The sequence below is a fragment of the Eptatretus burgeri genome, chromosome 14, assembly GCF_056783735.1.
Source record: "Eptatretus burgeri isolate ZD-2024b chromosome 14, Ebu_testis_v1, whole genome shotgun sequence".
NCBI classification, from domain to species: Eukaryota; Metazoa; Chordata; class Myxini; order Myxiniformes; family Myxinidae; genus Eptatretus; species Eptatretus burgeri.
The window spans coordinates 32,572,974-32,600,473 of NC_140974.1; the positions used below are offsets into that span (position 1 = coordinate 32,572,974).

At 44.2% G+C, this 27,500-nt stretch overlaps 1 protein-coding gene across 3 annotated transcripts in view; it reads right to left on the bottom strand.

The window, feature by feature from the left end:
- LOC147012915 (DISP complex protein LRCH3-like) overlaps positions 1-27,500 on the bottom strand; it is a 160,822-nt gene that overhangs the window by 37,343 nt on the left and 95,979 nt on the right. For all 3 annotated transcript variants that reach the window (XM_085854266.1, XM_085854268.1, XM_085854267.1), the window contains exons 12-15: positions 27,164-27,235; positions 25,305-25,376; positions 18,816-18,852; positions 187-333 (exon numbers count right to left, since the gene is read on the bottom strand). In XM_085854266.1, the coding sequence (XP_085710392.1) occupies positions 187-333; positions 18,816-18,852; positions 25,305-25,376; positions 27,164-27,235 (328 nt within the window). The remainder of the gene's footprint in view (positions 1-186; positions 334-18,815; positions 18,853-25,304; positions 25,377-27,163; positions 27,236-27,500) is intronic.

The following is a 27,500-nucleotide window of genomic DNA, read 5'->3' on the forward strand; positions in this document are numbered from 1 at the left end:
GCAGTCAAATGGAGAGATCCTACAATCACCAGCGGCCATTTTCAAGCAGCAACCATAAGATGAAAAGCCTCAAAACGTTTGAGCAAACAACTTCAAAGCTTTGGACAGACAACCGACAACTTTAAAGCAGGAGGGAATGACATCGCTGTAAAGGTTTTGCGTCGTGTTTCATTTTGCTCAACGTACTGCATCGCCGTCCTTCTGAACGGAACAAGGCCTCGACCACTCCTCCGCATAGCAGAAACGAGCAAATTGAGCTTTGTGCCTCGTCCGCTCCAGCAAAATCTGCTCCCGCTTGTGCTGGAATTCCAGAGTGGCATGCAAGCCAACCTCCTGCACAACCCAGGAACAATCCCTCACAACATGCGCTGTCCAGCAGGCCCACAATACACAGGATGACCCAAAAAAAGGGGGCCCCAAGAAAGGTTTAATAAGTTTGATTGGCTAATACTAAAGTTAACAAAATTTGCAGGTCATATTACTCATTCCTAATCAGGATATCACAGAAAATTTCAGTTGTCTCCAAAGACATTTGATAATCTTACAACAAAATCACTGATGATGTCGATGTTGACAATTATGCTCCAAATGCGCACCATTTCGCTCAATGCAGAGGGCCACACATCGAGCAAAGTTATTCATCACTTGTATGCACCATTATCAGAATTCTCAAGCTCTCTTTGTTGATATTGAGTTCGACAGCCGTGCCGAAGGGATTTCTTGGGACTGCGGGCAACTGAATCAGCTACGGCAGCAATTGTCAGGTGGCCTTCTGATTTTGGTCGGCCAGAGTGGCCACCTCTGTTTGGTGAATTCATATACAGGACTGTATTATGCTGTCTATATTTTTCCACAAACCCTTGGATTTGAGATTTGCTTGGTGCTTTCCTTGTTGAAAAATATGCACAGACCAGTGCCTTGGCTGTAACAACGATTTTGTCCACAGATAGTTTTCTACAGAAAATTACTTTTCTTTGGGTGTCCACAAAATGGTGTGTGAATGTCACAGATTCAAGAAACTTGGCAGATACACTATCCCTTAACTCAGTTCAGACCTCCTCAAACATGAAGGATTGAATGAAAACTGTGAAGGTTATTAAACTTTTCCCAGGGCCCACATTTTGTAGTCACCCTGCAAAAGGGCATGGATTTGCAGAGCACAAATTATTTGGGTGAAAACAATGGCATGAAGACAGCAGTATTGGACTGTTTTTTTTTCGATTATTTTAATCGATAATACATCGATTATTTAGAAAATTGTCGTTACTAATCATTCATCTAGTGGTTTTGAGAGGTCACGTGAAAGAGAATTTGACTCGTTCGTATTCCCATCTGAGAATTAGACTCATGATGCTGCAACTCCGAGTATCACAGCACTTTCACTGTTTACATGGTTGATCAGCACTAGTTGTTCTTATCACACATGCAACACATACAAAGCCAACCTGTAAGGGTGAGAAATGTATTAAAAGTTAAAATAAATAAAAACTTTTAAAATGTCAAAGGGCTAAACACACTGGTAAAAGTAAAGCAGTGAGTATGCCTGTTATGTTGCTCTTCTCTTCTATTGGAAGCAAATCCTGAGCAGACATTACTTGCTTCAATGTTTCCATTCTCATGCTGACAATCACCCAAACTAGTCTTGTAACATTCTTCTATTAACGATACCATTCTGTCAACAACAAAACATGACTTCAGCAAAAAAAAAAAAAACAATCAATCAAATATATATACACACATACACACATACATATATGAGCCTGGTGTGGATTAGTGGTTAAGGCGGTGGCTTGGGATCCTTGGGGTCCTGAGTTCGAGCCCCGCTGGCTGCTGAGTTAACATCAGGGGGGTTGACTCAGCCTGTCATCCTTCTGAAGTAAGCCTGGTGTTGGCTCAGTGGTTAAGGTGGCGGCTTGGGATCCTAGGGTCCTGAGTTCAATCCCCGTCGACTGCTGAATGAATACACCAGGGGGTTGACTCAGCCTGTCATCCTTCCGAGGTCGGCGAAATGAGTACCAGTTCCAGTGTGTGTACTGGTAGAGGGGCACTGCATCAGCGACACAGTCGCGCTTCAAGAAATGATAGCTACCCCGGCAACTAAGCTGTCATACGACCACCACATCCTTCTTAAGGTTGGTGAAATGAGCACCAGTATACTGGCAATTATTCCTGCAGGGTCGAAGGCGACTAAAGGGTTGGCGTCAGGAAGGGCATCCAGCCGTAAAAACATTGCCACAAGAAAGGGTACCATGATTGGAGCCCACAAAAAGCTGACCCCTGCTCATGGATAAAGGCTTTCAAATGGTGTGATGATGTATGTATGTATGTATGTATGTATGTATGTATGTATGTATGTATGTATGTATGTATAGGGTGTCCCAAAAAATATATACAACTTTTAAAATGCTTCGTTTGATCCTAAAAAAAGCAGTAATTTTGTCACTAATGCTTCATTTCTTGTTGCAGAGACCCTGAAGTTTATTTTGATATCAAGCAAGCGCCAGAAAAATGCCAAGACTGACCGTACAACAACGGACGAAAATTGTTGAACTTTGGCACCAGACGAAAAGTGTCATACAGGTGCAACGTCTTTACTCGAGACATTTCGGAATCCACTTGCGCCATGCACCAAACTTTCAGACAATAAAGTGCACCATCGCAAAGTTTACCAATGTGGGAACCATCTGTGACTTTCACAAGGGTCACAGTGGTCGGAAGAGGACAGGTCGTAGTGAAGAAAATGTGGAAATGGTGAGACAGGCGGTCGTTCAGAGTCCAAAAAAATTGATTCGACGACTTTCTGCCAAGACAAACATTCATAAGAACACCATTCAGAGGATCCTTCGCCAAGACATTCATGCCTTTCCATACAAAATTAAAACGGAAACGGTGCTTAGGCCTAAGTCACATTTGTTCTACGGCGAGGATACGGCAGCCGTACGCCCTCTGAATTGACAAACAAGCGGCGCCGCAGAGTTTCTGCAGTGGCCTCAGGGTGGCCCTACACCGTTTGGCTATATTTTACAGGTCGTAAGGTCGCCGTGGAATTATAACGCGGAGTTATAACTTTTTTAATTTCTACGTTCGCCGTAGCAATTCAACAAGCCAAAAAAAAAACTGGTAAAAAAATAAAAATAAATAATAAAAAAAGAAATTTAAAAAATTTAAAATAAGCTTTACCCATTCGTTACCGTCCGTCTGGCCGCACGTTCGCCTTAAGGCCCCCTGCGGTTGCCTTGCGGGCACCTTGAGGCTACCTTGCGTCTGCCTTGAAAATTCTATGGCTGCCGCAGGGCCCCCTTTAGGTCACCGTGCGACATCAAATCAAAGACCGTACGGCAACCCCACGTTTTCAGTCTCCACAATTTCTAAGACCTAAGGCCTAAGTCACATTTGCTCTACGGCGAGTATACGGCGGCCGTACGCCTTCTGAATTGACAGAAACGTGCGGCGGCCGCAGAGTTTCTGAGGTGGCCTCAGGGTGGCCCTACGCCGTATGGGTATATTTTACAGGCCGTAAGGTCGCCGTGGAATTACAACACGGAGTTATAACTTTTTTTCATTTCTACGTTCGCCGTAGCAATTCGACAAGCCGAAAAAAACAAACTGATAAAAAAAAAAATAACCCATTTGTTACCGTCCATCTGGCCGCACGTTCGCCTTTGGGACCCCCCTGCGGTCCCCCTGCGGTCTCCTTGCGGGCACCTTGCGTCTGCCTTGAAAATTATATGGGCGCCGCAGGAACGCCCTAAGGTCACCGTGCAACATCAAATCAAAGACCATATGGCAACCCCATGTTTTCGGTCTCCACAATTTATAAATACTCCGTGCATCTCCCCGAAAAATAATAACATTTGTGACTGCGACATTGTGTGACCGTGGAAATACTGCGGCCGCCGTATAATTGCTAGTGGCCATAGATTTTGGAGACCCCACGGCCGCCGTGGCAAATGTGACCTCAGATGTGATATGTGATATGGAAACGTGGCTATTGTGATATGGAAACCCTAGACCTCAGACACTTCATCATCGAAGGAAAACATCCACCGAGAAATCCAGAACATTCCTCAGAAACGTTTCCCAAAGTGATGGAGAACATGACAACGCGTTTGCAGGCAGTGATCAGACAATGTGGAGCCCACGTCTAATATGTGGTCTAAAAGAAAACGACGATTCGACACCAAAATTTACATTTTGGTGGCAATTTTGACATTGGTACAATAAACTTCAACCTTTCAGCTTTCTATCCAGCCATATATCTTTTTTTTAAAAAATATATGTTATGACCATCCTCTTTGCAGATGAAAAGTTGTATATTTTTTTGGGACACCCTATATATATATATATATATATATATATATATATATATATATATATATATATATATATATATATATATATATATATATATATATATATATATATATATATATACAGTGGGGAGAACAAGTATTTGATACACTGCCGATTTTGCAGGTTTTCCCACTTAAAAGCACGTAGAGGTCTGTAATTTTTTATCATAGGTACACTTCAACTGTGAAAGACGGAATCTAAAATAAAAATCTTGAAAATCACATTGTATGATTTTTAAATAATTAATTTGCATTTTATTGCATGAAATTAGTATTTGATACATCAGACAAACAGAATTTAATATTTTGTACAGAAACCTTTGTTTGCAATTACAGAGATCAGACCTTTCCTGTAGTTCTTAACCAGGTTTGCACAGACTGCAGCAGGGATTTTGACCCACTCCTGCATACAGATCTTCTCCAGATCCTTCAGGTTTCGGGGCTGTCGCTGGGTAACACAGACTTTCAGCTCCCTCCAAAGATTTTCTATTGGGTTGAGCTCTGTAGACTGGCGAGGCCACTCCAGGACCTTGAGATGCTTCTTACGGAGCCACTCCTTAGTTGCCCTGGCTGTGTGTTTCGGGTCGTTGTCATGCTGGAAGACCCAGCCACGCCCCATCGAAAATGCTCTTGTTGAGGGAAGGAGGTTGTTGGCCAAGATCTCGTGATACATGGCCCCATCCATCCTCCCCTCAATACGTTGCAGTCGTCCTGTCCCCTTTGCAGAAAAGCATCCCCAAATAATGATGTTTCCACCTCCATGCTTCACGGTTGGGATGGTGTTCTTGGGGTCGTACTCATCCTTCTTCTTCCTCCAAACACGGCGAGTGGAGTTTAAACCAAAAAGCTCTATTTTGGTCTCATCAGATCACATGACCTTCTCCCATTCCTCCTCTGGATCATCCAGATGGTCATTGGCAAACTTCAGACAAGCCTGGACATGACGTGGCTTGAGCAGAGGGACCTTGCGTGCGCTGCAGAATTTTAATCCATGACGGCGTAGTGTGTTACTGATGGTTAATTTTGATACTGTGGTCCCAGCTCTCTTCAGGTCATTGACCAGGTCCTGCCGTGTCGTTCTGGGCTGATCCCTCACCTTTCTCATGATCATTGAGGCTCCACAAGGTAAGATCTTGCATGGAGCCCCAGACTGAGGGAGATTGACTGTTATCTTGAACTTCTTTCATTTTCTAATAATTGCGCCAACAGTTGTTGCCTTCTCACCAAGCTGCTTACCTATTGTCCTGTCACCCATCCCAGCCTTGTGCAAGTCTACAATTTTGTCCCTGATGTCCTTCGACAGCTCTGTAGTCTTGCCCATTGTGGAGAGGTTGGAGTTTGATTGATTGAATGTGGACAGCTGTCTTTTATGCAGATAACGAGTTCAAACAGGTGCAGTTAATACAGGTAATGAGTGGAGAATGGGAGGGCTTCTTAAAGACAAAACTAACAGGTCTGTGAGAGCCGGAATTCTTACTGGTTGGAAGGTGATCAAATACTTATTTCATGCAATAAAATGCAAATTAATTATTTTTAAATCATACAATGTGATTTTCAGGATTTTTGTTTTAGGTTCCGTCCTTCACAGTTGAAGTGTACCGATGATAAAAATTACAGACCTCTACGTGCTTTGTAAGTGGGAAAACCTGCAAAATCAGCAGTTTCAAATACTTCTTCTCCACACTGTATATATATATATATATATATATATATATATATATATATATATATATATATATATATATATATATATATATATATATATATATATATATATATATATATATACATTTATAATTGCAGTTCTGGAAACCGCATCCCTCCAAGGCAATGGCATACATCATACAGTGATCCCCAGACAGTTATTTCATGAATATACGTATAGTTAGACCTTTCCCTCATGTCTAATTGGTCAAACAGGACGAAGTGCGTTGTGTGGATCTCATTGTTCGGTCTGATTATAATATCTCTATCTTCATTCCAACTCTTTTCCTCTTATTCCTGAAATAAATCCAAGCAGGCACTGCACTCAGATGGCCGCCTGTGAAAACCGCAGCCACACCCCACTATAAGAATGCGACCTCGCGAAGGCCAGTGGAAGCCTCAACCACACGATGGCTCCGCTGCGAGAATACGGCGTTAAAGGGAAGTGTAGAAGCAAACAATAAAATTCCAATGCCATTCAGGACACACGCAGCGTGTTCTTTTTAACCCATTTCTGCATGTGATAATTATATCCAATCCTTTCCTTCAATCCAGGACACAGATCAGGGCCGGCACTGCGCAAGCAGCCGCCTGTGAAGATCACCACGGAGATAGATAACTGCATGCACAATGACGGACCCGCATGCAGCCCCACGATAATTTATCATTGTTCAGTACGGGGCACAAATAACGCACCTCTTCATTCGGGTCTGCGTGCTGATTACAATGGCATCTTACCGTCGATTCTCACTCGCAACCGTGGCCACCAATGTCTCCCACAGATGGCAGACATCCCTAATGGGAGCGCCCGATTCGGGTGACGACACATCGCTTTGGGGTGGCGCCCTGCCCTGCACTGCAGGGTCTATAAAAGGACGGATCGTGAAGCCGTCCGGAGAGTCGTCGTGGTCATCCTAATCTTCCTTGCCTGGCTTTGGATCGGTTTCTGCATGCGCCTGCTGCCCAGTCTCCTTCTCCACATACTCGCCACTGGCTCCACCTAAAAAGACCCTCCCTCACGTCTGATGGTTGCGCCCATTCTCTGGATCGGCGCAGACACTGCGCCGGCACCACAGCCAAGCAGGAGACAAGCCAAATATCAGGGAGGGATCGTTCAGCGGAGCATCCCCCCAAAACGTATTCCAAGGGTGGCACGGTCGGTCAATCGTGCAAGTTATTATGAGATATTAGAATATATCTCATATTAAGCTCATATATATATTTGAAAAAAGATATTAGAATCGTGCAAGGTATGAACGTTAGCCTCATCTCCGTGTGTGTGTGTGTGTGTGTGTGTGTGTGTGTGTGTGTGTGTGTGTGTGTGTGTGTGTCCTTGCTCGAGTTAAGATTGCAGAATAATTATATATTGGGATCGGTTTGCAAGTGTCTGCTTTTGCAAGATGCTCGTTTTGTTGAGGCACCACACCTTGATTTCCATCCCTGCTTACACACAACAATAAACTACGTTCACTGTGCCACATATTTTTCCTCACCTGCCTGTTAATAAATGATCATGTAGAAATGTTCCCAGCTTGTTTTTGTCTTTTCTTTCATTTCATTGATCCAGCATGGTCCATATCCGATCCTAGCCAGGACTATATTCCCAACGATCCATTCTTTTAGCCAGTACGTCCTTGGCAGTGTTGCTCCGCTGCATCTGACCCAGTTCGGACAAGGCGTACCGAGGGTGTGTTCCTGGTAATTAGGTCATGCGATTATAATTAGGTAATCAATTTACGGAGGACCCTAAGTCACGTGGTTGAATTATTGGCTTTCACGATCCGTTAGCAACCTGGGGCCACCGCTCACAATTAACTTCGTGGTACGGTGGGTGCTTTACAACAATGAACACCAATCAGTTAACCATGAGTTCCAGTGTCCACAGTCTAATTTGCCGTTAACTAGAGGTCACGTGGCTTCCTGAATGGGGAGCGTGCCCTCGGCAATACACCAATCTTATCTTGATTAGATCTTCAGTAGGGCGGCCGAGCGTTTCCCGCTGATGCATGCCAACAATGACAGGTTAGTTCGTTTGGGAACTACCTCCCAGTCGATGGAGGTTCGGACAATGCTGGATCAATGGAAGGAAAGGACAAGCACGGACAGGTTGAAATGTCAACCAATAATTTATTATAAAGAACAAAAATAATAAACTGAAGAACTTTTTATTCCTTTGTGGAGAAAATAGGTGAATTCAAATCAATCAAAATAATATCAAGCAAATGAAGAATTAAACAGGCATTGATAGAAAAACAGACAAAGAGCAGATGCTTATCACGATGCCTCACTCAACGATTAAACACAAGATAAGGGTACCCAGCAGATCATTCGGATCTGGTCTTGGCTCACCAAGGTAGAAGTCGTTGTGCGTCCAATAAAATGTCCCAAAATGTGTGAGCATGCATTGGTCCATTGCCAGCACCCTGCCTCGTCGTGCACCCACTCACAAACAGGCTCGAACACCAATAGACGTCACATCGGCGCCCCCAGGAACCAAGGACGCCAAGAATCAGGTACGAGCAGAACCAGCAGGAACAGTCCAACCTTCACCCACCGTTAGGAGCATTCAGGAGCCGTAACCAATGGACGGCTGTAAGAAGCTGTAAGGTGCTGTAACCAGCTGTCACCAACTGACTGGAGCTGAAAGGAACCGGCACCCAGCTGTCACAAACATGTCAGCCGAGCGGTTCCTTTTTAAGAGGAGGTCGACACGTTGATCGACGGAGATTTTAACACGTGTTCGAAGGGTATGGCAGAGGGCACTGGCGGACGGCGGAGTACTTGGAATGCAACGGATACACTGAGGGTTTAATCTGTGAACCCACGACAATTACATGGACACGGTTTCTTCAAAATAAACACATTTAATGTACACACACAAATATTTACAAAGACAAAAATGCAAAGGGAAATAATAACAATAATGAATAAATAAATAAATCATACACTCGAGGCAGATGCACGCAGATGCAAATACAGACAAAGGGTGACCAAAATGAAAAGAAAAACCCCCCTTTTTAAGTATACTGGTACTCAGCCAGCCCAGAGCTGGTCCTTGTCGAGCTGGAATCAAGGCATGCTTCCACCAGCACGTGCACACACACGCAAAATGGCGCTGTCACTCATAGCCGGGCAGACGTCCGCCAGGCAATCCGCAAGCAGCTTTTTCCACACGAGGGAACTAAATGTCCCAGCCTTCCTCTTTCCAAAGGTGCCACCTGCCTCATGCATTCCTCACACCGACCTCGGGTGTGTGCTCTGCCGAACGACCGTCCTTTCCAGATAAGACAGAACCCTTGCACAATCCCCATGTGCACGTGCAATGCCCCTCCTGTGTCCTCTATCTCCTCCCCATCCGGGGCATGGCCTGCTCGCCCCCAAACCCACGAGGCCGGGGCTTCTTCTGTTTGTTGTGTCAGGGACACATTTCCCAGTTTTACTGCCTGGCTTGCAATATAAAAATATTCCATCAGAGATGGGGAATCCCCCGCCATTGAATTAAAAAGGTCATACATATTCCAGATAATGAGGGAGGTGAATTGGAAACAAGACACCATTTGGTCATCATCTCAAAAAAAGTTCCCCAGGGGTGAGGAACGTAGTAACCAAAAATAATTGAAATCAGATAAGCGGTTTTCCATTTATTACAAAAAAAAAACATTTTTTTCAAGATGGCCGCCCCAGTCGGCCATCTTGAATCCGGCCACACCCAAAATCAATAGGGTTCTTCCTTTTCAGGTGGTACATGTGACCCAAATTTCAAATCGATATGGCAAACAGTTTAGAGTTATCGCACTCACAGCTATAAATGTTGATGCCCGGACGGACGGACGGACAGCCGGACGACCCGGGTGACAACAATATCCCCCTTCCGCCATGTGGCGGGGGATAAAAACAGAGGGAAAATCACAGAGGGCAATCACATACTGGGGAACTTATTTTTACTCCCCAAGCTAATTAACACTGCATCACCCCTCGTGTGGTGACATGTAACATTTAAGCTCACAGATTCCCTAACTTAGTTCCATCGAGATGCTTCTACTCGTCCACGGACCAAGTAACTCTACACAATGCTAAACGTCCTTATTAAATCCTTCCATCAACCCCCACAACTGCTACAATAATATATTCCACTCCTTTTCCCCACTTTGTCTCTCACAAACCACACAAGCAAGTACACAAAATAACGACGAAAAGAACTAAGCAAAGCAGCACAGCGAGCACCTCATTTGCATCTGCACACCATTTTCCATTCAAAACTGCACGCCAATTTCCAACTGCCGTCTCACCTCAGACCTTCATTTTGCTCACAACATTACCACACTCACAACCATTCCATACGTATCCTAAAAATCCCCACAACTTACGTTCACGTCTTCACTGCAGACGCCACCATTACAAGCATCCCCTTCCTCGCTGCCGCAACACTATATTTACAATCGCCTCTCGCAACGCCACAACATACCTGCTCATCAAACACTCACCACAGTCTCAAAGGATGCTGAAGGAATGAGTCAGGTTGTTTTGGGGTATAACTCGAAGCACGAACACACGCTGGAGTTCATTCGAGGACGTACTAGTAGCGCTGGGATTTCCCTAAATCACCATGTCTGAATGGAGGCCAGCGCCTGTTCGGAGCCAATTACAGAGATCAGACGTTTCCTGTTAACCTTGGAGCTGTGATGCGTGGCCAAGTCATTGAGCGAATGAGGTCATTTTATGGTTTCGGGGCCTGGGCGAGGCGTGGCTACGGTGTGGGACGATCACGATGGGACAATGGGAAGGCTAGAAATTGCCAATGGCCGCATTTGATCAGACTCTTAGCTCCGCCCTTGCCCAGGGCTCATAAAAGGAGCAAATTAAAGCCAGATATTGGGAGATATCGCCATACGCCAGACCTCGCCGGACAAGCCAGAAGACTGCGGCAGACTTCAGACCTTGCCGGGGAAGCAGACATCGGCAGACGGTGCAAAGAGGGCAAGCTTCAGCACTGAGCAAGTGATGCCGTGAGTCAGCGTGGTCAAGCGTGGAATCGGAGCGAGTGACAAAGACGGGCCGGGACCCTTCTCATTTCATCGACACTCAATTCAGCTGCATCCAGCAGCAACAGTTACACTTACATATTCTCACACCACTCCGATAGGGTATTTCTCTTACGCATCTTTCTCTACCATCCATCTCTCGTCTACGGTGGATGCACCGGCAAGTCCCAACTAACTGTTCTTTTCAGAGCGAACCTTACTGACTCACACCTCACATCTTCCTCTTAAACCATGTTGCATTACACTCACAACTCTCACTCCCACACCATAGACACCTTCAGTATTCTTCCCTTCTTCCCCATTCCAAAGCATTTGGGTTGCGCAGGTCCGCCAGCTGTACCAGGTATTAAGAGGTCGCTAATCCTAAACTGCTTCTCATCTCTCTGGGCGAGCTTTAATGTGTGTGTGTGTGTGTGTGTGTGTGTGTGTGTGTGTGTGTGTGTGTGTGTGTGTGTGTGTGTGTGTGTGTGTGTGTGTGTGTACATCTGTCGTAGCATTAGTTAAGACTGTATAGTGTATAAGCATAGTAGGGGTAATTCCACATTGTCTTTTTCTTTTGTGAATACTGTCTTTTGCCGCACCCACAAATTCCTTGCTTTCCTCTGCTGTACATTTGCAATAAATCCCATAGAGTGCGACATAACTTTCCTCGCTTTTGTGAAATAAATGTGCCTGTTAGAAATGTACCCAGCTCCTTTTTGTCTTTTCCTCCATTGGTGTAATATAGTCCACACCTTAGCTTAGCCGGGACGCTGTGCCCCAAAATCTGCTTAATAGCCAGTGCATACTTGGTAACTCCGCTCGACAGCACCTGATCCGGTAAGTAACGCAAGTACGCATCGAGGAGCACGATTCCCCGATAAGGAAACCACGAGTTCTTTGTTAAACGGTTGTCAGATGAAGGACACTGGGTCACGTGATCAAGTAATTGGCATTTGCGATCGATTAGCGACCCACCGTGATACAAAGTTATCCATGTGCGATGGCTTGCGATTCCGGGAGAGGAACCAGAGACAGCCCCTCCCTCGGAGTTCCCCCACGACACACACACACATATATATATATATATATATATATATATATATATATATATATATATATATATATATATATATATATATATATATACGTATATATACGTATATATATATATATATATATATATATATATATATGTATGTATATATATATATATATATGTATATATATACATATATATATATATATATATATATATATATATATATATACATACATATATATACATATATATATATATATATACATACATATATATACATACATATATATATATATATACATACATATGTATGTATATATATATATATATATGTATGTATATATATGTATGTATATATATATATATATATACATATATATTGTTGTGGTTACCAAATTTGCAAACCACCATTCAGGTCCCTTAGGTGAGGTATCTCGGTAAGTGCATGTGTAGTTAGGCCCAAACCCGTTGTCTAGTGGGAATACATGTCATTTATGCGTGCTGCGACTCTTCAGGATAGCCGTTTTTCTTTAACTATCTTTATTTTGGACCAACCGCCACGATTACCACCACAACCACAACATCAACCACCAACCACAACGCCGCTTCACCACAACCGCCACGACCTTCCCGTCACACCTCGCAACCGTAGCATCGCCACCGTTCTTGCCCCACTGTGGGTACCGGTGTTGGACTCGTGCAGGGCGCGCGTCGAACAGCGTGTACAAAATCACGGATTTTGTGCTTCAAAAACGGATCAAAAACGACACACGCCCACTTTTTGCCGTCCAATCGGTGAGCGAGGGGCGAATTGGCCCCGCCCCCAGGGCGATCAATATATGCAAATTTATGGATCAAAAAGCCTTCACGCCCACTTTTTCTCGGGCCAATGGGGAGCGAGGTGAAAGGCCGAAGGGAGGGGGTCAAAGATGAAAGGGCGAAGCTACGGGGCGTATAAAAGGACCGTGTTCGTCAGTCCAGGAGAGTCGAGAGGCAGAAGTGAGTAGGAGAGTCCAGAGGCGGAGAGTAGGAGAGTAGGAGAGTCGGAAACAGAGAGTCAAGACTTCGCGGGCGGTGGAGCTGCTCGTCGTGTGCGTTGGAGTCGGAACGGAGGGGACGGAGCTGTGGAAAGGCGGCGACACCAGACGAGGGGGTGCTCGCGTCGTGCAGGGAGCTGCACCCGAGGGAGGCCGACAGCGCGACCTGGCCGAGGTGGAGACGCTCGTCGCGGGATAATAAAGATCCTCTATACCCCGAGCATCAGCAACCCCCTCCTGTTTCCCCCCGCGCTGAGATAGTGCGACCAAGGGGGCCCCTTTCCCACCCCCTACCAGACACTGTCCGCGAGGCCCGCGGAGTTGAGGCGCCATCACCGCTCCGCGTCTCATCACCAGACGGGTAGGCGCGACCCGGTCTCGGCCTCAGGCCCGCCTCATCCTTGAGGGTATTCTTTTCCTTGGTTTTGGGTATGTGTTGTCGGCGCCGTCTGTGAAGTAGAATTGTATAAGTGTTGCCGTGTGCTCGGTAGTCGGTATTAGCTCTGCATTGTGTTTTCGCTTTTACATTTGCTTTTTGCGTAAATTGCATTGTGTCTTTTCTGTGTGCTTTTGGTGGAATTGAATATGTGTGCTTTCCGTTCAGCGCGAATAAATGTGCTTTGTGTTGAACTGTTTCCCGCTTCGCTTCGTCATTTCTTTCATTGAATCCTCATCTTGCTTCACGTAAAGGGTTGGTAGTGGGCTGAATACGCCCGATAATTAATCGAACCGTCGAGGTCGACGATAACACCGCTCGGTTATTCTGATAGTACGGAACGGGTCGCTTAAGTGGCCCGTGTCCGAAGTCGACCTGCGGCGAGGTGCGATCGCCTGGTCTACCCTCCGCGTGGGTACTTAGGTAGGTCGAATTTGGCGAGCAACCCTATCCCACGCGGGGGCTGATTGGCTCGATCGCGGTGAGACCGAAAGGTCCACCCGTGACTGGTTCCCGGCGTTAGTCCGAGAGGGTCACGACTGGATTGTCCGTCCGGTGGGCGACGTGCCGCGATTCGAGTTACGTGGCCGTCAGCACGCCGGCGGGCGCGAATCCGCAACAATATATATACATATATATATATATATACATATATATATATATATATATATATATATATATATATATATATATATATATATATATATATATATATATATATATATACATACATATATACATACATATATACATACATACATACATACATATATATATATATACATACATACATATACATACATACATATATATATATATATACATACATACATACATATACATACATATATATATATATATACATACATACATACATATACATACATACATACATACATACATACATATATATATATATATATATATATATATATATATATATATATATATATATATATATATATATATATATATCTTGTTACGAATCTCCGCCCGCCCGGCGTGCGATCGACCGCTTTTCACTAATAGTAGCCGCTCGCCCAATTCAGTCGTGACTTTCTGGAACAACGCCAGAAAACAGTCACAGGTGGGTTTGTAATCCCACCACGGCCCAGTCCGTATTCTACCCGCACGAAATAGGGTCAATCACCAAATATCGATATACCGAAGTACCTGCGCGGGTAACCTCCCGAGGGACCGTACCTCGGCGAAGGCCTGCTTGGACACGAACCGCTTAAGCGGTCCGTTCCGTTCTGGGATAATCGAGCGGGTATTATCGCCAGACCTCGACGGACCCGATTCTATTTATCGGTTATTTAAAAACCAACTATTATCCCGAGATGCAATATGGCGTTCCAATGGGGGAAGAAGGACATGACGAACGGGTTAACATTCACACAAGCACATTTATTGTTTTCCACACGTATACAGCCATGCAGGTATGGAATCGAATAAAGCGAAAGCAAAGGGTGCTAGGACCGTCTTGAAGCAATTATGTACAGCCACTTATACAGTTTTTACTTACAAGACACGGCGCCACAACATGCATTCGAAAGCAAAACCCAAGGAAAAGACCACCCCTACAGACAGGGGAATCAGACAGGGTCCGTAGACCTTTATACCGTGGAGCCTTGGTGACCGAACGGGCCCCACGAGACCGTTGCAGGTTACCTGCACCCTCGTGGTGCCTTGATGGGCGAGTCGCGATGTCTGTCCCCACAGCAGCTAGGATAGCCGCGGCTGACTCGGGCCTTCCACGGGGCCGGCGAGCTCTCTCCGGCGCTCTTCACTCGGACGCGCAGGTCTGCGCAACAGAGCTGGCAGAGCGGCGCCTCCAGTCCACGTCCCTGGTGCCACGCCCTGACTCCTCACCGACTGCGAGCTCTGACGAACGGGTCGTTCCACGGACCGCTTCTCCAGACAGGCCACCACGAGCCGAAGATCCCGACCAAGAAGACCACCAGAAGAAACCACCAACACTCACACACCTTGGCGTCCCGCGCGCCCTTATATTCCTCCTGGCTTCTTGCTCCGCCCTCCTTCAAGCTCCTCCGGGAAGCTTCAAGAAAGGAGGCGTTCCTCAGTTCCAATGCCTCACTCCTATGAACCAACCAATGATGAACGATCTCCCCTTTGCGGTGCGCGGGAAAAACGGGCGGGAAAATCCACGTGCCACCGATATACCTTGTTCTTTTTCCTTGGCGTTATCAGAATCCCTTGTTCCTTTCGCTTTGTAGAGATGGTTTTTATGAGCGGAGAGGGTTGCCCCGGGGTGTGTGGAGAAGGGGGATCGGCAGTTGGTGTAGCGGGGAAGGTGGTTAGGTGTGGTTGGTGGTTGAGGCGATCGTGGTTGTTGTGATGTTGGAGTTGTGAAGGTGGTTGTGGTGGTTGAAACGTGGTTGGTCCAAAATAACGATAGTAAAGAAAAACGGCTATCTCAAAGGATCACAGCCCTGTGACACGAATAAATCCCATTAAACAACGGCGGGGAAATCTAACTGAACACAGACTTATCGATCTCACTGAACTAAGGACCTTTGTGGTGTTCTGCGAATTTCCACAGCGGTAACAATATGTATGTATATATATGTATATATATATATGTATATATATATATATATATATATATATATATATATATATATATATATCAACTCCTCCCATGCTCTTCCAGCCAAAGCTGCATAAAGCAACCAAGATAAACCCTTTGCTGTTTCAAACTTTTCCCAGAGTTCCTCAACAGCTGTAAAGATGGTCACAAATGGTACACACATGAGAATCCCAATGCTGCACATCCCCTCAGATACTGGGCCAATTTCATCGCTTATTGGCGAATCATCAGCGACAGCGCAGACAAATGCATACCAACTCCCAAGCATGTACTACGTGCAAATGTCAAAAGCAGGCAATATATAAATGATATAAATTTGCATTTCAATAAAATACATTATCAAAGCTTTTTGACTTCCACTCCTCAGGATAAAAACCACAAGCAGATGAAGAAGCACCACCAAACTCTCTTTTATAAAGTTACAATGTAATATCCTCAACCTTGATTGGTTGAGACAGGGAAAGGATGGAATTACCTGATTGGTGGAACCATAGGGCATCATGAATAATGAGTAGCGGAAATGAACCATCATGAATAAAATGAACTATCAATAAATGAACCATCATGGTTCAACCACAAGGCTTCAGAATCTCTGGAGTGTTTCTTTTGCATACCTCAAATGGGACTCAAAGTGGGCTTTTTCCAGCAACGACTTCCTTCTTACCACCCTACCATACAGGTCTTGTGGAGTGCTTAGGATATTGTTGTCACATGTACACAGTGACCAGTCTTTGCCATAAACACATGTAGCTCTTTCAAAGTTGCCATTGGCCTCTTGGTTGCCTCTCTCATCAGTCTCTTCCTTGCTTGGTCATCCAGTTTGGAGGGACAGCCTGATCTTGGCAGGGTCTTGGTAGTACCATATGCCTTCCACTTCTTAATGATTATCTTGACTGTGCTCCAAGGGATATTCAAGGCGTTTGAAATATTTTTATACCCATTCCGTGATCTGTGCCTTTTCACAGTTTTATCCCAGAAGTCTTTTGAAAGCTCCTTGGGTCTCATGGTTGATCTGCTGTGAAATGCACCACCCAGCAGAGAAAACTTCCAGGAATAGCTGATTTTATTCTGAAATGATCAGAATCACTACAATTTAACACAGGTGGAGGCCAATTAACTTGGTGTGTGATTTTTATAGTGATTGGTTATACCTGAGCTAATTTACAATTGCTATTATAAGGAGGGTGGACACTTATCCAACCAAGATATGATAGTTTTGTATTTTTAATTAATTTTCTGAAATTTGTGGAATTTGTTTTTCACTTCGAAGTTATGGGTTACGATGTGTAAATAAAGGTGGTAAAAGTCTGATTGAATGCAATTTAATTCCAGGCCACAAGGCAACGAAAGGTGAAAATTTCGAAAGGGGGTGTAGACTTTCTATAGATACTGCATGACGATGTTCGAGTCAGTGGCATCAGTGCCCTCCCTCCCCTAAGTAAATTAGTTAATCTGGTGATTTTTTGTGATTTTGATACATTGTTTTTGCACAACAGTCCGATGCAAATCGAGGGTTAAAACTTCACTTTGGACTCATTATTACTTAGTGTAGTACTATTGGTAGGCAATGACAGTGTTTTGAAGTCAGTGATATCAAAGTATCTCAGCAGTAGTTGGAAGATTTGACACTTTTGTGATTTTGGGAGGGATTTTTCACAAAGCATATTTTGTAGCTGAAGGGTTAATGCTGATAATTTTATCTTTTTATTGTACGAGTCATGTTTATAATCCATTCTAACTCAAGCAATGATGGGTTCATCAGAACAGAAGTACAACTTTTGAAACACAACACAAGTACACAGTGAATGATGGATACAAGGCATTCTGACTGAAAAGCCAAGGCATACACAACATTTTGCCCACAAAGGGATATAAATTTTGCTAAAGAGTAAAGTAAAAAAGTCAGACTATTCAAATTTTCACAATCTGTGTTCATTTTCTTAAATAAGTAGCCCTCTTTTGATTCCATAGCAATTTTCATAGGGCTGCAGTTAAATTTCGCCGATTTTTCTCAAAATGGCCAAAATGGATATAGAGTTTTGCATCGAAGCTCTTCATACAAAACACGAGCAAGGGTACCCGGCATTGCCCGGTGCTGTCCTAATCCTGTTGGCATTTTGAAGAACACTTCCCGATACCCACTAAGGAGTGGGGTTGGTGATCATTTAATATTACCTTTCACGTAGCTACAAAGGCATATGCACGACATACAGATAGATTTTTTAAAAATAAATAAATAAATAAAAAACGAACTTTTTTGTTTTATACATTTTCAATTTTTTTTTACAAGAATGTAGATTTTGGATAAACAAATTGATGTTTATCTGTCTCCATATGACGCTTAACTACATACACAATGTGGGGATATTAACTTACGATAACTTGGTTTTAATGACGAGCAAATAAACCTTCCGAGCCTCTCAAAAGCCAAGGTTCAGAATATTGATGGCGATATATCAGGGACGGGTCACATTTTTTAGTCAATATGACATCATCATGAGACGCACAATCACAAAACATTTGTTCAATTCACAAGCACAGTTTTGGTTGACATGACAATGAACCTATGAGGGAGGAGAGATTACAAATACCAAAATGAAAGCAAGTCATACCTGGCCAGTTGCAGAAATCACACCATCCAGTTGATCACTAGGAAAAAGTGCAGAAAATAGATTTTTACAACACAATCAGCATAATAATCATGGATTTAATGCTTTTAATGTTTGATGTGCTCTGCACAACATGCCAGACAGCTCTACCCTGCAGTTTATCCTCACCACCTGATATTTAAAGGTCACATGCTTAGCTCACCTCAACATGCCATATCTATGCAAGTAATAAAAACTTTTTTTTAATGCAAAAGGATGTGGGGATGTTACTCCAAAAGTATGTAAACAAGATAGGGATGGTCATGAGAAATGATGATATGAAAACATTACTGCATCTTCCTTTGAATAATGGTTGTCCCTAGAAAAGAGTGCAAGAGAGTGAGAGAGTGAGAGAGAGAGAGATATATACACATATAAAACCCTTTCTTAGAATATCAAAGTCTTTTCTCAGGATGACTATTATTCAAAGAAAGATGTAGGGATGGTTTCACATGATCATTTCATGTGACCATCCATCCCGACATTGTTGACATACTTTTTGGAGTAACATCCCCACATCCTTTTGCATTCGAAAGAAAAAAAAAGGTTTTATTACTCGTTTCTTTAAAATATATATATATATATATATATATATATATATATATATATAAATAATATATAGTTCTACAGTTGATTTACAACTTTGATACAAACTTTAAATAGACAATGTAACATTCTAAATAGAATGTATTTTATGGAAATGTGTGGGTTGTTGCTGTCACCGACTTCCTGATACTATTCCACCGTTAACGACACCCATATCTGTCTGATTGGGCAAATGTGTCGAGCGGCCATGCTGCCCCCACAACCAACCAACCACACACACACACACACACACACACACACACACACACACACACACACACACACACACACACACACACACACACACACACACACACACACACACACACACACACACACACACACACACACACACGTCTCACCCGTAATTGGAGGGAATAACCAATCAGCTCTCACCTAATCAATGGACAGGTGGCTAAATATTCAAAAAAACTAACTTCCATGCTCTTCTCGCTAAAGAAATAAGCAAAAAGCAATCAATAAAAGCTACACAAGGTAAGCCCTTTGCTGTTTCAAACCTGTTTCAAGCAGGTTTCAAGCAGCACATTTCAAGCTGCTGTTTCAAGCAGCACATGCATGAGAATGTCAATGGTACACGCCCCCTCAACGGCCAGACCAGTTTCACTTGTTCGCAATTCATCGCTTTTTTCTTTATGGTGATTGGGTTCGGGACAAGTATGCGGCAGTTGCTATTACTTGATATCTCCTTAAATATATTCTCCACCAATCTGTCGGTCCGTCCGTCCGTTCAGGGTGGGGTTTTCCCCGTGGGGAGAGACTTCAAAATCAAATCACCGCCATTTTGTTCGCTGCACATAGCTCTGAGGCTCCATAGGCCTCTTTTGTAAGGCCCCTATTTTCTTACTCTTTCCTAACTCTAATCTGATCTCTGAACTTACCCCTCACAGTTACTAATATGGATAAAGTCTTGTCTGCAAAAAACGGGAAGAAAATCTGACAAACATTTCTATTTTTAACCAACAAGCTCAAATGAGCTAAGATCCTCGTCCTCTTAATGATGACGTCATAAAAACGAATATGACGTCATTGTGATGTATCAGGTTTGTGATAAATTATCTGTGCTAATGCCTGGCTTGATTGCCACAAACAAAATTCAAACAGCTTGCCGAGTTTCGGAGATAATGGTGTAGGCGATTTCCATTAGCGGCGATATTATGACGTCAACTTTTTTTTCTAGGAAGAATTTCCAAAATCGTAGATGGTTACTGCCTGCGTGTGGGCTTTCTGCATGTACATGGCAAGTTTCACGAAGATCCAATGAAAACTCTGGGTTGTGAAGCAAAAAAATGTCCAAAAATAGGTATGACGTCATAGTGATGCATCATATGTGCAGTAATTCATCTGTACTAATGCCGTTTGATTCCCGCAAACAGAATTTTAAAAGCTTGCCTAGTTTCGGAGATAATTTTTAGGCGATTTCTATGAGCAGAGATATTTTGACGTCATAACTTTTTTTTTCTTGGAGGAATTTTCAAAACCGGAGATGGTTACTGTATACGCAGGATATTTTTACATATATATGCCAAGTCTCAGGGAGTTTCGATGAAAACTGTAGGCTGTGAAACAAAAAAGTCCACAAGATGAAGATGAAGAACAACATGAGTAAGACTTAGAGATCCTTTACGAGGATCTAAAAATGCAGTCAAGTGAAAATAGGCTTATATTCAATCTCAGGGTTGTAACGTAAAGTCGCTTCTCAGGCCTTACAGGCCCCCGAAGTACATTTGAAGACTGAACATCGTGTCTTCTATCATTAAATAAATGTACCGTTTTGAGGAAACAAATGTACATTTTGATTACAAGTCATGCAAAGGAAATGAGGTCATGCATATTTTCGCAGCAGCGATCGCAGCAGCGGTCAGATATACACGGCCCAAAGAAGGTACATTCTCATAATGCAGAGGAAAGAAAATAATGAAGTCTTTAAGGAAAGGAATAAATAAATAAGTTAATAATTGGTTTTCGCCCAAGTTTTCAAGGCTGAATAGTGTCAAAGTACAACATTTATCAACAAACTATTTCTCATGTGCATGGGCATGTAATTCACATTTGTGAAGTAAATAAACATTGGAAGTGACGAAAAACAATTTGGTAGAGAAATGCCTTTGTGTGGGTAATTGATTAGTCACGTTGAACAAGGTATGGTTTCATTACAACAAAAAGTCATCTACATAAATAAAAATAAAACGTTGCTGTTTGGGCGCATTGTATCACCCCCGTAATTCCCCCTCGCGCTGTCTTAACCTCCCCTCGTGGTGCCTCATCCCCACCCTCTTCCTCCCCTCACGCTGTCTTAACCTCACCCTTGCACTGCCTTACCCTCGTGCTACTTTACCCGCACCCTCCTCCTCACCCTCGTGCTGCCTTACCCTCACCCTCTTCTGCCACTCACCCTCCTCCTCCCCTCGCACCGCCTTACCCTCCCCCTCACGCTGCCTAACCCTCCCCCTCTTCCTCCCCTCACGCTGCCTTACCCTCACCCTCCTCCTCCCCCTCGCACTGCCTTACCCTACCCTCGTCCTCATCCACGTGCTGCCCTCCCATCACCCACGCGCTGCCTTACGCTGCCCCTCCCCTCACCCACGCGCTGCCTTACGCTGCCCCTCCCCTCACCCACGCGCTGCCTTACGCTGCCCCTCCCCTCACACTGCGTTACCCTCACCCTCCTCATGCTTCCTCACACCCCTCCTCTCACTGCCTTACCCTCCCTCGCGCTCTCCTCCTCCCAACACCCCTCCCACACCATACAGCTCTCCACAAGTCGAGGAGAGGATGGGGTGTCAAGGAATGTGAATTAGACAAATGAAAGCTTTTGTTTTTTTAGCTTTTTAACCCCCCCCAGGCTTTCCCTCAAATCCACCTATCGTCCAGAACAACCCCTTCCCACTACCCCCTTCTACCCCTCCCCTCCTTTCTCTCCCCCCACCCCTCCCTTCCCTCTTTCTCTCCCACCCAACTACCACCTTCTATCCCTCCCCAAACTTCCCTCTTTCTCCCCCCCACCCCCACTCACCCAACCCACTTTAATATTTCTGTCAGCAAAGCGAGGGGGTTGTATTTGCTGGTGAATCATAATTGAAGTCTTTAACCCTTTGAACCGTGAGTTCATTGGACTTTTGGCTCTCCTACCCTGGGCTCCCCGGAAAAAAATCCGGCCGCTCGGGGATATGGAGGTTTGAATAGTGGCCAGTAAACCGGCCAGTCATATAGAGGTTTGAATGGCGGCTGGAAAAACGGCCGCCAGGGTTCAAAGAGTAAATTTTTTTCATTTTATTTTAAGTCCTTTTGTCAGCATTTAATGCTGTCGGGAGATGTCCAGGGGTGTGTTAAGTTACCAAGCAGCTCGCTGGTGTTTGCCAAGCCAGCCATTCCTTGAGCAACACTCCATTTTAAACCATTGACAAGTGCTTAAGCCACTTGGCAAGCGCTTTGCAATTACCTTGGTGACTGAACACACCCCTGATTCATTACCTGGCAATGAGGATAAACATCTCGACCACATCGATGAATGCGACCCTCATGGGGGAGATTTTGACATGACATGTGGAAAAGTGAGAGGCGACGAAAAGCGGGTTGCTAGGAAAGGAAAGCGGGTTTATTTATTTATTTACTTTTCCCAAATGTGGTAAAAACACGAATTCACTGTCAGTAACACAAAAGCACCAGAATACTGAGATTATTTACAAGTCATGATAAGGAGGCTCCAAGTGATACAACTTCAAACTCAGTGATTGTGGTGGCACAATTAAATACGTAATAATGGATGCAAGAATACTCTTTCGCTTTTGAGCAGGAGGAGGGAACGGGAGGACAAAGAAGTGGGATCAGAATGGGGGGGGGAGGGGTGCTTGAGCAAAGATGGGGCATAGTTTGGAAGTAGAGGTTGAGACTTTGTGAGGGGTGGGAGAAGAGTTGATTAATTGTGGGGGGGCCAACAGGGGGGGGGGGAGAGAATGTGGAGCTGTGGTGGGTGGAGTTGTAGCAGTGCGTTCGGGAGGGGTTTGAGGGTGATGACTTGGGGGTTTGTGAGGGGCGTTGATGATTTGGGGTGGGTGTGTGTGTGTGTGTGTGTGTGTGTGTGTGTGTGTGTGTGTGTGTGTGTGTGTGTGTGTGTGTGTGTGTGTGTGTGTGTGTGTGTGTGTGTGTGTGTGTGTGATGGGGGAGTGGGCGGGGAGGGGGGTGGGTTGAGGACTTGAAATCACATTTTACATTTGCGTGGATGTTCTGTGGGTACCAGCGAGTTTATTTAATATAAAAGGCAATAAAGATCATACCAGGCTACCTTGCCAGATTTTTAACAAACCGAATATCACATGACGTTTCATTCACTACCCAATTGACTTCATTAGGCCGAAATACCGAGTGCCGCCACGTGTCCACTTTTATTCCCAAACGGCCATTCCAAGAAGAGCAAATCAAAGTTGTTGTTTTTTTTTTTTGGGGGGGGGGGGGAGGTAAACAATCTAAAGTAGAACATGCCATTTGTATATGCCTGATGTTGGCTTAATGGTTTGGGTGGTGGGTTTTCGATCCTCGGGTCCCGAGTTCAATCACGCTCAGCTGTTGAATTAAAACCAGGTGGGGTTAAGTCGGCCTGTCATCCTTCTGAGGTCGGCAAAGTGAGTGCCAGCATGCTGGTATACTGTCGGAGTGGCGACCCGTCCAGGATTGTGCCCGATAGCCAAGGAGACTGCTTAATCAGCATCAACGCTCTGCACAGAGTATGGTCCCAATCTCCTCCTCCTCTATTTGTATCATTGACGGTCTCGCTACTCCATGTCTCATTCGGCATGACCTGGTGTTGTGTCTGCATGGGCATGAGTAAACGCGCAAGCACTTCGCTTCAGGGGCATGACAACAGCTGCCTGTGCATCCAGGTTCAATGTTGTGACATGTGATCCTTAAACATCTTCAATGAACCTGAGAATAATGAACGAAACATCTCCAAAGGCTGAGCTTTTTCTTTCCAGTCTTGTTCGACATAAGTCGAGTGGAGCTCAATAACTATTTGTTGGTTGGTTGTGTCTTGTTCTTTTGAACACGCAACACTTGAATAACACTGATGCCATGCTTGAAGACCACTTATGCCTTTTGAAAAGCTTCTGTAATGGTTTAGGAAATGTCCATCTCGAACCTTACCAATGTGATATGTGAATGAGTGTGGGCAAATGTTCAGCCTCAAATTTTATCAAAAGTCAGAGATAGGTCAAAACAGGTCTTCAACAAAGAACTCATCAGCTGAAGTACATCCACCCCCGCCACCCCCACCCGACTCCTCGTAGCCTCCTTCCAATGCCAAGGACCCGTTGGCTCTTTTTGAATGCTACTATTCAACACAGCACTATTTGGGAAAGGTCAACTGATATTGAACTTGCAAAGCTTTTAACTTCACTACACATGGGTCTTTCACCACCTTTTGAGCATCATCGTATGCTGCCCCACCTGTTATACAGTCACATTAACAAAAACACTAATTAATAACGAATCAAAGTTCAACTTTAATTTGTTCCCGACAGAATCTTCAGTCTGTCAAACACAACCCTTCATTCAGGCCGACATGTCTGCTGCTGTCCAGTGCCCTCCGATATAATGCTCCTTTTTAACCTGCAAACAACTTTACTTCCATTTCCTTAAGGTCAAACCTCAAGGTACACCACATTTTGTAAAACGTAACTTTTAATCAAACCTTATCAAATTAACCCGCATGATGAGATTAAAAACTGAGGACCGAGTAACCCAAGATGAAAGTCTACAATGTTTGAAAGAAACCAAAGCTTAGGCAAAAGGGAAAGCAAGAGGTCTACAAGTCCAGACCATGCCAAGCCGCCGTCCTCACGTGGCTTCTACCTGGCAACGTCCCCGAGGGACCTTCGGCGCCACCTGCTGTTGACAGCGAGTGATGAGGAATGGCCCGGATCTCTGAGGCATGGGTTAGTGATGGTTAGACATGGTCACGAGAACACTCAAGCAGCGAGCAATGGAAGCAAAAACAGCACTTGGACGATGGATACCGGCAGACATGACGTATTGAGCGGCAATGAAAAAACAAAAAAACAAACAGACAACAAGTTTAGATTTCAGAGGGTTTGTAAACTCTTCAACAATCAGGACAAGAAAAAGGTGAATGAAAATTCTTTAAAGCTTACAATATACTATTCAAAAGGATGCTGAGCCATTTATTTTGGGCCTAATCATTGGACTTGACCATAAATCCGCTATGTTTCATGACCAAATGCGCATCATGTCCTTAGCCTTTAAGGCATTTCTCATTAAAATGTAAGCGACAACAAAACTGAAATTTTCACTCTTTCATGGTCCTCGACTTTGCATACAAGCAAACCGGCAATCTCGTTAACGGCTCGTCTCCACCACCAGATATTGAACAAGTTCTAGTTCAGGCTGGAAAATGTTTAATCCTCATCCCAACTCCACATTTCCTTTTGTCAGAAGCCCAACAGTGGTTAGCTTTACACGGTGGAATGAATTTCAAGTACACGTTACCCTTTCAGGAAGTGATAAGCATCACGTGCTGCTGCAGAAGTGGAAAGGGTAACATTGTAACCATCTTGTACCAGGTTAGGGCAACACGACGATCGTAAGGTGTCGGATGGAGTCCGACGGGCATTTAGTGGAAACATTAAATGGCCCTATACAGGTCGATAGTGATTTTGCAGGATAATAAGAGTCCACACTGACTGCAGCCTGTCAATCGGTTTGGATGAAAGGTAAGGCAACGCAAAGGCCGGCATATTTGCCAAATCTTGTATCCGTGCATGTGACGAGCTTCAGTAATGCATTCCTTGGTCTTTAGGCTCCAAGATATCACCAATGGCTTCACATGGCAATCTAAACCATGCTCGAATGGTAACTCAGCGGAATGGAGCAAGAGCATGAGATGCACGGTCGATTGCTTATCGAGGGCCAAATGCAATCAACGGCCAAAACCTGTGCGTGCTTAACCACCACTTCAGTTTCAATCTGTTATCGTCTTGCTCATATAAACGTTTGATCTTTTTTTGTTGGCAGGTTCGGCAAATGGAAAATGCACACACGTGTGACAACACGCGCAAGTGGCGTTCAACATTTTTGAACAGCATAATTGTGTAGCCATAGCTTAGCAGTTTTAAGGTTGTTCATACAGTTTGCCCATCATGCTTTAACTCGTTCTTTAACCCAAAGCAAAAAAAAGGAACATGAGAGCATGTGCACACCACACACACATTCAAGTGGAATAAAAGTTGGAAAGAGTCAGCAGATTCACCCCAAATGTACTCGGCAGATCGAAAGGTGGTGTAATGGAGAAGACTCCCGATGCCATATAAAAGGTTTCAGGAAGAAGTGAAAGCACTCTACAGACTTATTACATCGAGCGGGGTAGCTCAGCGCACTAGAAATACCCCGATGGTGTAGGACGAACACGAGTGAAACGCACAAGCTCATCAAGTGATCGAGGGACGACACCGTCAATGTTGAACAAAAACGATCCAAACAAAGCTTGTGCTCGAATTTGGGATTTGCTAACCTTTTGGAATTTCCACATGCCAAATAAACCTAGAGCCAACCTCTTCATGGAGTGATTTTGTCAAACCGTAGATGGCTTCGGGAGTCTCTCCATGTAAAGACAAAGCAAAAGTACAAGATATCCAACGGGACAATGAAGAATGAATGAGGTATGACACAATGTGCACAGAAGGGTAAAATGGTACCGGACGTCATGAGAGATGTGTTGCCTCCTAGCATCGGCCTCAGAGAAGGATGCAGAATGGGTGACAAGGTGCCTGTACCATCCAGTAAGGCAGTTTTTAATCAGTCACAGAGGACAAGCAAAGCACACACTGTAACCATACATACAAAGCTTCATCTGCACTACTCACTCCCAATTAAAAAAAAAAACAAACCCTGAAACGACTAGTATGATATCAAAACGAGCAAACGCGAATGTAGACAACACTCAAAATTTGGCTAAATGGTCTTGACCGCTCAATAGTCAAAAAAAGATAATCTTGGAATGAGATGTTTATACAAGTACCAACGTCAAGTACA